The sequence below is a fragment of the Lutjanus erythropterus genome, chromosome 19, assembly GCF_056507025.1.
Source record: "Lutjanus erythropterus isolate fLutEry1 chromosome 19, fLutEry1.hap2, whole genome shotgun sequence".
Lineage (NCBI taxonomy): Eukaryota > Metazoa > Chordata > Actinopteri > Lutjaniformes > Lutjanidae > Lutjanus > Lutjanus erythropterus.
In genome coordinates, this window is record NC_139335.1 from 4297489 (window position 1) to 4312578 (window position 15090).

The window sequence follows — 15090 nt, forward strand, 5'->3', positions numbered from 1 at the left end:
GCGGCGTATACGTTTCTGCCTGGGGAATGACGGCCCGGCGTTACTGTGCCGTGCGCAGTGTTAACCCTGCAGGTGGACGAGGCCAGTGAGCACCCTAATGAACGATGCACACCCTAGCCCCGCTGCTTCAATAAAGCTGACAGGGAGACAGATTAGTGGTGCTTTTAAAAACACAGAGAGCCAGGTTTAATGTCTTCTGCCATTAACATCACGCTCCATTAGTGGGTCCGCACACATATTCAAACTCTGCGTCTCATTTGGCCAGGTAACGCCCACATAGCCCCCCTCCGCACACCCAGCGAGGTGCATGGCACTTTGTTTGCTGCCAACGTACCAATAGACTGCCTGGACTCGCAGGGTGCCCCCTTTCCCCCAAGTGATTTATAATGCTGACCTTGACATTTAAATTAGTCTCTTTTTTTGGAGCAGTGGACATCTGAGCGCAGTTGCTAAAGGGCAAAAACAATCCTCTTTGATAGTTTCCGAGGTGTGTTTTTTTTCCCCACCCTCCTCTTAACAAATCACTACTATTTCTGGGCCCCAGAAAGTCCAATTGCCTCTTTCTTTCTTTTTTGGAAATTTGTATGCAATATGCATGCAGTGATGTATGTGAATGTAAACTTATAATGAGTTGGCGATAGGCTACACTGCTTCAATAATAACCCATAAATCAAAGGCACTGTCACACCTTGGTAAGCCCGTGAAAAGCAACAACAGCCACGGTGTATGAGAGCACAAACCTGGTCTAGCCACCAAAGTCAAACACCTTTTCCGGGAGGGGGGCTGGAGAAAATATGAGTTATGCGCTGGAGGGCGGCGGGGTCACGCTGCACCTCATATGTCATATGTGTCAACTTGAGAGAAGCTCAATACCTGCAGAGCCAGTTGGACCTGAGGTAATCCAGCTCTGTGCCAATGATGGGGTCATAACCGGCTCCCATAAAGAAAGATCTGATTTTCCACAAGGTTGATCTCTCTAATACTTCCTGCTCAAATACATCGGGCAATGAGCACTTAATCCACGCACTGGGGACCAAAAACAGCTTAATCTAATCAAGAGTCTGGAGCTTAATTATCCCCCTAACGTACACTCCAACAATGAAAGGATCTGTCTACATATATTAAGATGGCAATTAGCCTTTCTTTTCTGTCATTTACACAGCTGGTAGCTTTTCACAAGTCCTCAAGAAAATGCCACCTTAGTAGCAGAAAATATGAACTGGTGAATGGAAAGCCGCTCATCTACTGTCTCCTCCGTCTCCCTCTGTTTGCCTGAGGGGATCGGCCATATGAGGGGGATTTCTAAGTGGCAGCTGTCCATGGTGCTGAAAACAAACGCAAGGAACAATCCAGAAAAGTTTGCCAATTCTTGTAAAATGAGATAACAGAGCAATCTGTATTGCATGCGAATCTGCCTCTGAATAGTTTTCTTAATTATTTATTTACATTTTTCCACGTTTTATATATTATTAATCTGTGGAATTCCCATACATGCACATGGTTAGGACTGCAACCAATGATTATTTTCATTATCGATTAATTTGCTCAATTATCTCTATTTCTCGAGTAAGAATCACAAAATGGTGAAAGATGTCATTTCAGGTAAATATTAATAATTAAATCTTATGTCTGTGGTCATGACTAGACAGTGTATCTATTGTATCTAGGTTGTGTATTTTGGCAGAAACCAAAAGAAATATGTTGTCAGTGAACATTATTCTGATAAGTTTGGTATCAACGCTTCTGTGACTTGCCAGGTAATTAACAACATTTTCTCATCATGTTCCCTCAAGACATATTTTGCTTTTGCAATTTAATTGAATTTAAACTCAATTTTAGGAGTCGGGGCTGGATTAAACAACACAACGCCGGAGCACTAATACTAACATGCATGTAAAAACAATATATAAACACAAATGTAAACTGTGTGTACACATTATGGCTGCCAAATGTTCAATACCAAACTAAAAAAATGAGCAAAATGAGCAAAATCATATTGTGATCAAAAGCTTTTTGCATCTAGCGTGTCTGAAGAAACAGTTGAAGGACAACAGAGTGTAGCTTACCAGCCGTTATGTCACACACTTAAAAAGTAATTTGAAAATATAAAAACAGTTGTCAGGGCATAAACTGTTGATCAGTGCAAATCAAGGCTCAACAGTTTATTAATAGCATAGTTATAAGTGCTGAAGAAATTTTGTTAAAATTGAAAAATCTAATTAAATAGTGGATTTGGAGAATTTTGACAGCCCAAGTACATATACATACACATACTGTATCTACACACTGTACCTCTACATACTTACATTTGTACTTGCTTTAGCTACACTCTGTCTCTGTATATATAATTGAATCACACGTGTAAGCTACATAAGCAAATAAAAAGGACCAGGACGAAGACAGATGGTGGCTGTTACTGTATATATGGACAGACCTATATAGACGAGGCAGCGCGGGACAGATTCTGAGGTTTGCTCTACAAAAGTTTTCATGTAAACCAGATCAGCGCACAGTAAAAGAGGACAAAGGTGAGCACAGACACTGGATGCCTACCAGCTGCCACACACCATGATTTGTGCCACTGCCATGTTTTATTGCCAATCCCTCCATTTGACTGGGAACCCAATCACCTTGCTCCTCTTTCCTGGACCGCGACCCCCGCCACCCCCTCCTCCTCCTCCACCTCCTCCCCTCCATCAGGGCTCTGGGGGAGGTTTGGATGTTCGGTGGCAACAGAGGACATGGACTCGGGGGTTGGCGCCGCCTGCCTGTGCCCTACCAACTGGCCCCCCCCCCACACCACCACCTCCACCCCCACCCCTTCCTCCATCAGTAGGAGGAGCCAATCTACCCTGGAAGAGGTTAAGAGCGAGGAGCCGGCATGAGGCTCTCATCCGTCATTCTCCTGAATGGGTTTTGAGGACAATAAACCTGTAGCGCCAGGACGAATGGAGACGAAGTGTGCTGTCACCGAGCCAGGATTTATGGCTCCCAATTTCACTGATCTCCCGCACAGAAATGAGGACTGATAAACAGTGATTAATCGCCTTTATATCCCATTTTACTCCCACCAAAAGTATATTAACTGTAGCTATAATGATTTTGGAATACGTCCTGAATATTGCGAACCTGATTCTTGTTTTTTTTTTTCTGAAGGAGGGGAAGAAACATCATAGTCAAAGGCTTGGTCTCTGTTTTTTTTTTTTTTCAAGAGCAAAAACGGCCTTTTGCTGCTCATCAGGGCGGTTTTGTTTCAAAAATGTATCTCTTATTTATGTTTCCCATCTTCCCAGCTGGCAAGCATATGTTGTCGTTTAGGCTTGGCAAACTCCAGTGCCATGTCAAGACGACTTGAAAAATTAGCAGCCAATAAATCACCCAACCCCTCCTGCTTCCCCTGCCTGGAGTGGTGGACCACACTCCCTCTGATTTATGAGATGATTTGGGAAGTGTGTGTGTGCGTGAGTGTGTGTGTGAGTATAAAATGGAGAAAGTGCGCATGAAAGAGGGGACATGTATTAGTGTCTGTGTTCTACATAGGTTATCTATTTCTGTATGCTGGAATGCTTTGGTCTGAGTGTAAAAACAGGGCAGAGGATAGTGTTGTGTGAGAGAGTGTGTGTGTGTGTGTGTATATAGGTCAGTGAATGGCTGTTAATATAAGTTAAGACTTAATTTCCAGATTTTTAAGTTCGTAAAAATTCCAGTTTACCGTGCCGTAATGTGGTTAGTCTGCAAAACCCTGCTGGAGTTTCACAAGAAACCAGCGCTGCAGAATCTCCCAAACAATGGAAGTGAATGGTGACCAGTTCTCAAATGTAAAAAAACAACTAGAAAAAAAAACAAAACAGATCATGCCTCCGTAACGCTCGTCTGGTGTAATCTAAGTCTCCTGAAGTCCTGATGGACGTTTGCACACCGTCACACAGTTTAGACAGTGTGCATGTGCACGTGGACGTGGCTTCAAGTTGAGGATCCACACTGAAGATTCAGGCTAAAAACACACTGTAAATAACATTTTTAGTCAGTTTGGCACATTTGGGCTTTAGGACACTTGGATTACACCAGACGAGCAGTATGGAGGCTTTTTGTTGTTGTTTTTTTTTCGTTTGAAAACTAGGTACTGTTCACTTCAGTTGTTTGGGAGATTCTTCAACACTGTTTTCCTGTGAAAATCCAGCAGTGTTTTGCAGACTAAAAAAAAGCTAAACTCAACCTTCAGTCAGCATGAGGGTGAGGAGATAATTGAATTTTTATGTTTGGGTGAACTGTCCCTTTAAATTCTCTTCTCTGATTCCACTGTCATAAATGTGACGGTATAGAAGAAAATAAATCAAATAGATTGTTGCTCAAGTATCGTCTTTTTCTGGTTTTGCAGGCTGCTAAAATAAAGTGCTATAATTTTCTTTCACTAACGTGACTGTTCTAGCTGTTCTAGCTGCTTCGTCATTATATCCACCTCACTGGTAATTATTTATCAAAACTCTCATTGAGTTAATATTTGTGAAAGCACCGACTGTCCCTACTGACCCTACATTAGTGCAACATCAATATCAAGATATTTAATAAAAATATTGTGATATTTGATTTGTCCATTTTGCCCAGTGCTACTGTACTGTACTCTACTGGGTCATTTGATATAAAGCAATAAATCATACTCTATAAAATGGTAAAAAAAAAAAAGTTTTATTGCAATTATTTTGACTGACATTGCAATTACAAAATATGATACAATTAGTGGGAATGATCATTTTTGCATAATAAAATGCATCATAATTTGCATTTTCTCTGAAAATATGATCATCGTGATCATCATCAAATTGTGATCTTGTGAATCTCGACTAAACAAAAGTGTTTTCATACATTTGGAGAACAAGAGTTTTAGGCCAGAGCATCTCTGCAGCACTGCCGTACTTCTCTATAACGCTGTTTTCTCACACATTTTGGCTTTATCATAATTGCAGGGCTCCGAAACTTGGTCATTGCACTCAGCCATAGTGCACAATTTGAGAATTTATGGAATGTTATTTTAGAAAGAATGTATATATCAAGATACTTGGGACATAACCTAAAGATATGGAGATATTATTTATAAGCCGTATCGCCCAGCCAAAGTTTGAGCATATGCATGCACCTACAGAGGGATGTGTGTGTGTGTGTGTGTGTGCATATAATTATCAGGGGAAGATGTCGAAATCAAGGGAGTGTTGGGGGGAGGAGGAGGAGGAAGAGGAGGAGGAGGAGGTGTGTGGGAGGCAGGGGAGGAGGCATGGAGAGGGTGAGGGGTTGGGGATGAAATAAAAATGATAGATGACTGCTTTCTGTCATGGACAGTTATTTAGAGGTTCGCCGTAAAGCTGTCCGGGGAATGAACAGATTTTAGTCTAATGAGCAGAAAGGAAAGCCGTTAAAGTGGCGCGATGTGCTCAGCACTTCTTCCAAATGAAATAGTACCATTTCCCCCTCATTAAAATGCAAAGGGTTCATATAACATACAGCAATAAAGCTGGCATGTCGAGGCAGAGAGAGATAGGGAAAACCCCACTGAGCTCATCACATTCCTCCATTACTGAGACCAGAAGGAATAGCGGCCTTCGACAGGGTAGGTGCCAACAATATCGCTCACTCAATCTCCCTTATTCGGTTAGCTCTGTAAAAGTCAATCTGGCGCACTTGGCAAATCCATCCACAGCAGCAGCCTCCACAATCTGATAACAGTTGCAGGGGCGCTTGCTCTTGAAATCATTTTTTTCAGCTTTACAGTTGCACACGGCGCAAACAATGGCTCAGGCTCCCTCAGCCACTCACAGAGGCTTGGATCATCCACTGCTTATCTGGGCCGCTCTCAGATTCACTTTGATTTGAGGGGAATTTCATGTTCAGTAGGTTCAGGATGAGCCCGATTGTAGAAATTCAGGGGTCAGATTGGGATTGGCTGCGGCTGATAGCGGCCTCAGGTACTCGGGTGCAGTACGTGTGGTGGAAGGCGGAGAGAGAAAAAAAAAAACACTCAGAATTTGAACTGCAGAGGCTGAAGGTGTCTTACCAGCATACAGTTCAGGACCGTAGACAGCTCCTACCACTGGATTCAGCTTCCAGCCTGGAGGACAAAGACAAAACACTTAACTGAAAATGACTACAGTTACATGAACACTGATTTTCAACTATTATTGAGAATATGACAATTTTCTGTATTTGATACGAGTCATGTAATGAATGTTCTGAATTAGGCCTTACTCTTAATTTAGCATTTTCCAATTAAGACATGTGGGACATGCAGGGATGAGTCAGGCATTAGGAACAGATGTCAAAATATCCATATTAAATCAAAAATCAATCCCAGTATATTTTTTTTTCTTTGACCTGTTCCTGCTTGCGACATCATACACATGTCAGAAGGAAAAAGATAACACTTCAAAGATGACACAGCATCTCTCACAGGCCATATGACACTTAGAGTCCATAACATGTCTTTTAAAAAAGGAACATGACAGTTGTTGATGATCTGTTAATCTGTACAAATCAAAACCCAATAGTCTATCAACGGCACAGCCATCAGTGCTAAAAAAAATGTTTCATTGAAAATCGCATCAAGTGGTTGAGTGAGTCAAATTGAATCGTGGATCATAACATTTATACGACGCGTTCAGAAAATGCGTCCTAACTGTAGGTTTTTAGGCTGAGGTAGAGATGCATGCGCAAAATAAAAAAGGTGACACTTCAGGTTGGAAGGAGAAACAAACCTTTGTTTTTGCGTATGTGTAAATACCGCAACGCCAACCTTTGCTTCAGCTTATAAAATTGATAGCCCGTGTTTGCACAGTCCACTGCTGCTGGAAAATGTTTCGATAATTGGAGTATGCATGGCTGCATGGAAGCAGGAATATTGGTGGAACATTCATTTTCATGAGGCATGTAAACAGCTTAGTGGGAATATCATCCTTTTCAGAACGATAACTATAACTATAAATATATAGTTTTAAAAACTGTTCTAACTCGAGTCGATGGCTGAGCCTGCGCCAGAACAATATAGTTATATAGTGATAGTTCCTGGTGTGGCCCTTCTTAAGGGCAAAAAACTGAATATTTTGTGTGTGTAAACAACATGGAAATGCTATTAGTGTTAGGTGTTTTAGTTTGACACTTACCATTCGTGTAAGGATTGGCCACTTTCTTGTTTGTCATCACTCGTGCTGTTGCATTGTTCACCTGTTCGAAGCAGCAAAACACACGGCCTGTTATCACTGACCTTCACATCTATTATCCAGATTTCCAGGATGGGCCACAAGCAAGCAGCAAACCAAGACGACTAAAGGCAAATTCATAAAATAATAGATAAATAAATAAATGATTATGTAAATGTTTGTAGCACTTTGGTGTGATTGAGTTTGGGTTCACCCGTTCATGAATTTATTCATCATTTCAATTCTCTTACAGATTATTAAATTACTGGAAAGAAGGGGGAAAGCATGCACCAATTACCCACAGGTATGAATAAAAAAAGAGCATCCTCGAAATTCAGTAATTGGTTGGATAAACAAATGGATTCCAAAAGAAAAACACAGACAGTGCTTTGATTTTCTTCTATTGACCTGATGAGAATGACTGAGCGGGGGCTCGTCTCGTCGTAAACAAGAGCAGAATTAGAGCAGGCAACACTAAACGATGGTGACAGGGGAGTGCAGGTCTTCTCAGATTTGACAGCAACCCAGAGGATGATGGCATGCATTCATTCTGCATTGTCAGGTAATGATGGACAACTTGCGTGTCCAGGTTGACATGTATGGATCCCGCATTCTACTGAGGACAAGTTATACGCACCATTATGCATGCATGCATCCAGGCACACATACAGTCCACACACACACAAATACACAGTAGCCACATGCTAATGCACTGGTTTATAGGTAAGTTTAGGGGGCAGCAGGCAAGAAGTAGAGAAAGATGGGAAAAAAATGAAAGCACCTCTATTTTGCGTCCCTCTACGATTGTACCGTTTAGTTTCTCCCGTGCACGATCAGCATCTGTGCTTGTTTCAAAAGTTACAAACCCAAAGCCCTGAGAGCGCCACGTTAGCCACCGGTGGAGAAAAAGGAGAAGGAGGGGATGGACACACACACACGCACATTCACACACACAAACAGAGAGAGAGAGAGAGAGGGGAAAAAAAAGAAAGGGGAAGGGAGGAGAGAAGGGAAAGAGAGGTGAGAAGACAGGAGTAGGTGAGCAGCAGCGGCGGCGGCAGAGTCGAGTTGTAAGCAGCCAGATTAATTAGAGGCAGTTAGTGAGGCGTCAGGAAACAGCAAACAGAGAGATCCGAGGAGGAGAGGATAACGGTGACATGACCTCGCACAACAACACCAGCAAACCTGCCTGCTTTACCCAATTAAACAGCACAGCACCGGTGCCATGGGTGAATGTCAGGAAGCAGCGGATGCAAAACACTGTGTTAGCTGCCATAATAGTCGTATAATTATCTACACAACTTCAGCGGCGCGGCGGCCGCTCAAACGGCCCCCCGTCTCCCTTTGAAGACGCGGGCACCAGGAGAAGGAGTGCGGATTTCTCCGAAGAGAGATGTTAACTTGATCTCTGACTATTTCTAATCCACTGCTCTGATAAGTAGGACATTTTTATGGAGGCAAAAATTACGCCGGCCCATTGATGCGAAAAAGTGAATGGTGTCACCACAAATACCATCCTCTGTGATAGAGAAGAGCGAGGATATTGACTTTAAACCCCGACCAAAATATACCCAACCTCTCATTTCCATCCCCCTCCCCCCCTCAACTCTCTGTCTCCCTCGCTCCCCTGGGGGGTTTGTCACTTCCTTGAGTTATGTGGACTGGGATACTGGACCTGAGCTCTATAGCGAGAGCATTAAGATATGCTGGCCAAACAAGTCCCATTCCTTTGGTTTCTATATATACTTATAGAGGTATGGGCAGGGGGAGCGGGAGCATGGCCGGCACTGCCTGATAATTGCTTGAGGATGTAATACATGTGAGAGATGGCGAGCGGTGTGATCTCGTATGCATACACAGGATCTCCGGGCTGCTATTCCTAGCATAAATAACACGGGACCTGTCCTTGGGGAAAGAGAGATAAAGAAATAAATTCAAAAAAGGAATTGAGGGCAAAATTAATCCTTTGGACATTCACCCGACTGTGGTTACCCCCTCTATCTTTTTTTTATCATGCACAAATAATTAGCTTACAAGAGGGGAGAGCGGAGCCACCATTTTTCAAAGGAGACAAACATATTGAATGCAAATTGCCAAAGCTTCATAGGAAATAGATTGTTTATTAATGGCCTGGTAGGTTCATTATGTAGCACACAGGGTGCGGGAGAGAGAGAGGGAGAGAGGCATCATGGGTAATGGCTTTGTAGGGCACAAACAATAAATGCTTGTTACGGCGGAGGAGGCAGGTTTATCCGGTGCTCAATCTTGTCTGAGTGCAGCAGCAGCAGCAGCGGCAGCAGCAGCAGTGTCGCCTGCTTGCAGGGCTCCCTGCATGCCTGTATACGAGCCCAAACTACTCGCAGGTATGAATGGGAATCAATAGTATTCATGCCTCAACACCCAGCCAGGGATCCTGTCTCCTTTATGAATGGAAAGCTGTGGAGCTTAGTACACTCTATTAAATGAACAGCTGGATGAGTAGCACTCGGCTGTTCACACCACCGCAAGCTTCACCTGTCCATGGTAGGTGGTTAGGAGACTGATTCTGCGGGGACGCAGCAGCGCGGAGGCTATTTATCTGGTGGCTTCTTGGTATTCTTGGTTTAGGAGTTCAGATTATCTTTGACACACATGCATACATATCAAGACTGGGGAAGGAAAACCACTGTTAAAATAAAAAAAAGATTACATGAATTTGAATGATATTAACTATTTCTAATTTTATGTTCAACTGATCTGACAGGGCTGTCTTTATTCTTTATTAAAACTCCAGCATGTGTAAGATTTATTAGCAGAAATAGAATATAATATTGAAAGGTGTATTTTCATTTGTGTATAATCACTGGAAAATTAGATTTGTTGTGTTTCTGTAATCCACAGAGGGAACGGGTCCTCTTTCATGGAGCCCGCCATGTTGCGCCGCCATGTTTGTAGCTGCATCTTTCTAATTCTAAATGACAGATCAGTGTGCCAAGATGCAACCAAACTGTTTAACAGTATGGCTATGCTGCTGCACGCCTGTGACGTCTGGTTAAAATAAATGCATAAAATGTTAATGGATAATCTCAGGAATGCTTAACAGTACCCGGCCCGAACAGCAGCCCAGAACAGACAAATCAAACTCTGGAGCCTTTCACATTTTGTACAGATTTTGCTGCCACCACAGGTTCTCCTACACGGACTTTGCAAGCCCAATGCTGCATCCCACTAAATCCCACACACTGGTCCTTTAAAGCGATAGTTCAGATTTTTTTTGACGTGGGGTTGTATGAGTATGGACTGCTGTAGACAGTTTCAGCAGCAAAATATATTTGAAGTTTAAATGTACACTATATTTAGAATATTTTCATCACTTTACCTTGCCTTCAGACAGCCTTTTCTGACTTCAGTGAATCAAAACTAACCTTTAAACCACCAAAGTCACACAATAACACAAACAAACAAACCAATCATGGCAGCAGTAGGTCAGTTCTGCAGGGTAAAATTACTGATTTTGCCAGAGGAGTCTGATTGCTTTGGAAAGAGTTAGAAAAGCTAGAAAAGGCTACTAAATATGGCATACATTTAACTGTTATAGATTTTTTTTAGGTGGTTGGAATATGTTTTGCTGCTGACTCTGCCCACATCAGGACATTGCTCAGCTTCCTACGCTTGCTTCTCCAAATTGCAGGCGTGCCGACCGCCATCTGCTGCAGGTAACACATTGAATAAGGACGAGTACCTCATATAACTGCACTTCAAAAAATTCAAACTATGCTTTTAATGCCAACAAATCCCATGAAAAGACTAAAACCAAAGTATGTTATTCCTCTGTGCCATAGAGCTCCATTGTTGTCCAAAAAATATTAAAAGCACAGCTGTTTTTAAATATAAATCTGTGTATATATTTAAAGATTTGGAAACAATCTGCTGAGAGACGGACTAACACATTGTTGGTTCTGTTCTTTTCATGGGAATTGGTGACAATAAGCAGGCTTATTACTGGCTCCTTTAAACGACCAATTAAATGATCTTGGATGTGGACATTAATTGAATGTTATATTATGTCCTGTTTGTCCAAACTTTAAAATGTGAGGTGAGAATAGGATAAACCAAACTACATTTATTTGCAAAACACGCAAGACAAATTTATTCTTATTTTGAATTCTATGCGATTTTAAAGATTTAAAGCTTCAGTAGCAACCTTCAGGCTGACACACATTATTCTGGTCTTTCATGGGAATTGTTGAAGATAAGAAAATAAGAATAACAGCAGGCTTATTAACTGTCTCAGATGTGGACATTAACTGAACATGTAAACGCCTCCATTTTGCAAACAGTTAATATCCCGCTGGTCCAAAGCTTGAAATGTGATGAAAAAGTAGGATTACTAACCTACAATTATTTGCAAAACCAGAGAACGTTATTCTCATCCTGAATTCTAATGCATTTAAAAACGATAAATGATAAAACCTGAATAATGTAGCGCCAACACCCACGCTTCAAAGAGGACCCGGCCCCTAAACAAGCAGTTTCAATTCCATAAGCTTGAAGACCTGCAGCCTGCTGCTGGATTAAGTGAATTGTGAAACAGCTCAATAATGAATTGATTGACAGGGCTAATGATTCACAACTTGGGTTAGAGCTGCAACAACAAAAACAATGGGGAGGGAGGGAGACCGAGAAAGAGAGGCATGGTGGATGCAGCTCTCCAGGACCAGGCTTAGGGACCACTACTCTCAGCCAATGTACACACTACACTAATGCCATCATTAGGAAACAGAAGAAGAACATGGTAATGAAGCAGCTGGCGTTCTAGTTCACTTACCTTGGATCCTCGCTCATTAAAGATAATCTCCACATCTAAAATCTTTCCAAATTGCTGCAGAGAGAAAAGAAAGAGAGAAGACAGGAGTGGGGCAGAGATGGAGTTAGAAAGCCTCACTAGCTGTGAATTCATGAGAAGGACGACTGGAGAAAGAAAAACCATTAAGGCAATATGGAAATGTTACTTTTGTGAAGGAAATGGTGGTCAATTTGCATTTGTTAGCTTGGCAAACAGTTCTTGAAGCTGGCTGGCACGCTTTAAAAAGAGAACTCATAGCTCCTGCTTTAATGCATTTGTGTGTTTCTATCAATGCTATATGAAAAGAGATCACAGGATCTGTAAAAATACCAAAATCTTTGATTACATATCAGCATTTCTGATGTTTGTTTGCCCGCTTGTTTTAACACGGAGGAGAAAAGGGAAGCATCAGATTATATTTTGATGTGGTGGGAGATACGGAGACCCTCCACCTTCGCGATCACCTGGGGAAAACTCACTTCTTCTTCAAGTCTCCAGAGCAGATGACCGAGCTCTGACTTGCGGAAAGTTTGGAGGATCGGTTCTGAATGTACCTCGCTATCCTTTTATATGCCTCGTTTTTCTTTATTCTCTCTTCCTCTCTTTGTTTGTTTGCTCTCGCAGTCAACAGGACCTAAGGGCCAGTCCCCGGGGGTTAACATGCTCCAGCCTTTCGATTTAACAGGCCTGCCTCTGGATCATTAGAAAACAGAGGAATGAAAGTAAACTGTAAGTTCCTCTAATGAGTGGAGTGAGAGCGACTTTTAATTGCTGTCTACAATGGCCGTATTATTTCATTAAAAGTAATTACCCTGTCAAGCGGTCCGCGTCGCCTTCATTTCAGCACAACAGGGAAGAAATGGGCCTTCCATGTGGTCGACGCTCAATGGGAATGGATGGATCGTTTGACTGAGCCACTAATAGGGGTTAGGAGGAGCTGGCTATTATCTGGCTGAAGTGAGTGGAGTGGGCTCGAGGAGGTGAGGGTTTATGGGTTAGCGAAGAAACATATGTTCCCTCCCACTTGGAGGGGTTATGCAGCGACCTCACCGCATCAAGTTAAAGGAAAAACAAGGCTCGGTTATTTAAAACCTCCTCTTGTTTCAGCAGGGTGCATCTCACCCCCCCCAGCCCCCCCCCCCCCCCCCCATATATCCGCTCCTGAAAGGAGATTCCATAGATCCTATCCACACATCTGCCTCATATGGCGCTCAGCTTCATTGATTCGAATGGGAAGCGTTGGCTCGATCACGCACACAAGCATTTATATCCCAGCGTGATGCCCCCTTCTTGCCTGGGATGACAATGCTTTCCCCACGCAATGTGCAGATGCTAATTGTTTTAACCGAGCGTAATGGGCTTGTGGCGTCGATTAATTAGTTTCAGAGGAAGTCGTCTTTGTGGATTTCCACATGGCGCTGGGGACTGCTCGCTGCTCACCAGTGATCTCATGCACTTCCATCCCCACCCACCCACTCACACACACATTCGCACACACACACACACACACACACACACACACACACACACACACACAGAAACAGCTGCATCAGCAGCACCGATAAACAATAGCTTCAATGGGAGGAGCCTCCAGAGGGAGGACGGGGAGGTGGGGAGGCAGAGGAGGGGGGGAGGGGCTGACGTCATCTGAGAGGCTGCAGCCAGATCATCCATCCAGAGACTATAAACATTCAATACTGATACAGGAAATAAAAGCATCCACAAGTTAAAGGACCAGACCAGAGTTTTTGCATGTTTTATCCCAGTCATTCCCAAACACTGGGTCGGGACCCACAGGTGGGTCACAGGAGATTTTATTTAGGTCCACGAATAAATAAAAGACTACGGAGAAAATTCTACAAATTTAAGATTTATATCTGCAGTACACCTTTTATACAGCATTTCAAATGTGTCAACTGTTTTCCTGTTCCTCCTATTTTGTTTTCATGAGAGGAATGGGTCGTGATGGTTTGTCACTTGCAGGAAAAAAATGTTTAAGAAACACCGTTTTTTATTCTTATTATACAGCTGACCATTTTGAAAACCATGTTCCTAAATTAACAAGTAAAATACACATATTTCCTCTGGCCTGCAGTGATATTTATCCATGTGACTTGATGAGTTTTGAAGATATCGCCCGATGTCATGGGACTGGATGGCGCTCAGCTTGTTGCGCTCAAAACGCCAAAAAAATACATTCAAAAACCTCAAAAGCAGCGTCAGGAATCATGACCTGGTTGCTTGAGATAATCCACAGACTTTGTTGTGAGAAGTCTCACATCATAACAATCTATATGAATACATTTTACTGCAGGTAAGAGGGGAAATATATATTTTTGATTTACCTTTAAGACATTTGGATGCCTATTAATTTTCATCCATTTCATTTCATTCAAATATCGGGGACGATGAATCGTATTATTGGCCTATTCTTCTATATTGTTCTAAGGAGTAGGGCTGTCGAGATTCTCCAAATCCACAAATCAATCTGACTTATTTAATTTAAAGTTCATGATACGATTAGATTTAGATTTATTTAAACATATTTTTTTGCACTGATGGCTCTGCAGTTGTTAGACTATCGAGTCTTGACTTGTAAAGATCAACAGATCATTGGCTTTATACCTTGAGAACTGTCATTTACATTTTCAAACTCTTCTTTAAAAAGACTGTCCATATGATTTTGAGTGTGATATAATGGCCAGTAAACTACACTGCATTGTTTTTGAAGTGCTTTTCTTCAGACACACACCGGATGTCGCACGTAGGCAGGTTATATTAGCCAATAACTATCTGCTTTAATAATTTCTGATTTGACAGATTATGTCAAAGCATTTAATTCTAGTTCTTAGGCAACATGCTATATAAAAGCCAAGGAGATGTGGAATATTAAATCATCCATCTTTACTCACTACATCTGAGCCTTTCTTACCCTCAGGTGTGCATAAACTGGTTATATGAACTTCATTTAAAAATATAAAAATGTGAAATTATCGGTTATCTAACTGGCGTCAGCCATGAGAAGCTGGTAATCATCATATTGATTGAAAAAAATCCATATTGTGCATCTCTACTTCTGTT

At 42.1% G+C, this 15090-nt stretch overlaps 1 protein-coding gene across 6 annotated transcripts in view; it reads right to left on the minus strand.

Moving 5' to 3' along the window:
- Positions 1-15090, minus strand: part of LOC146309109 (RNA binding protein fox-1 homolog 3-like) — a 520112-nt gene that overhangs the window by 26164 nt on the left and 478858 nt on the right. For 5 of the 6 annotated variants that reach the window (XM_084743796.1, XM_084743794.1, XM_084743797.1 and 2 more), the window contains 4 exons: positions 11992-12045; positions 7966-8058; positions 7149-7209; positions 6047-6100 (listed from right to left, as the gene is read on the minus strand). In XM_084743796.1, coding sequence (XP_084599922.1) covers positions 6047-6100; positions 7149-7209; positions 7966-8058; positions 11992-12045 — 262 coding nt within the window. The remainder of the gene's footprint in view (positions 1-6046; positions 6101-7148; positions 7210-7965; positions 8059-11991; positions 12046-15090) is intronic. The other variant, XM_084743798.1, reaches the window with a different exon arrangement.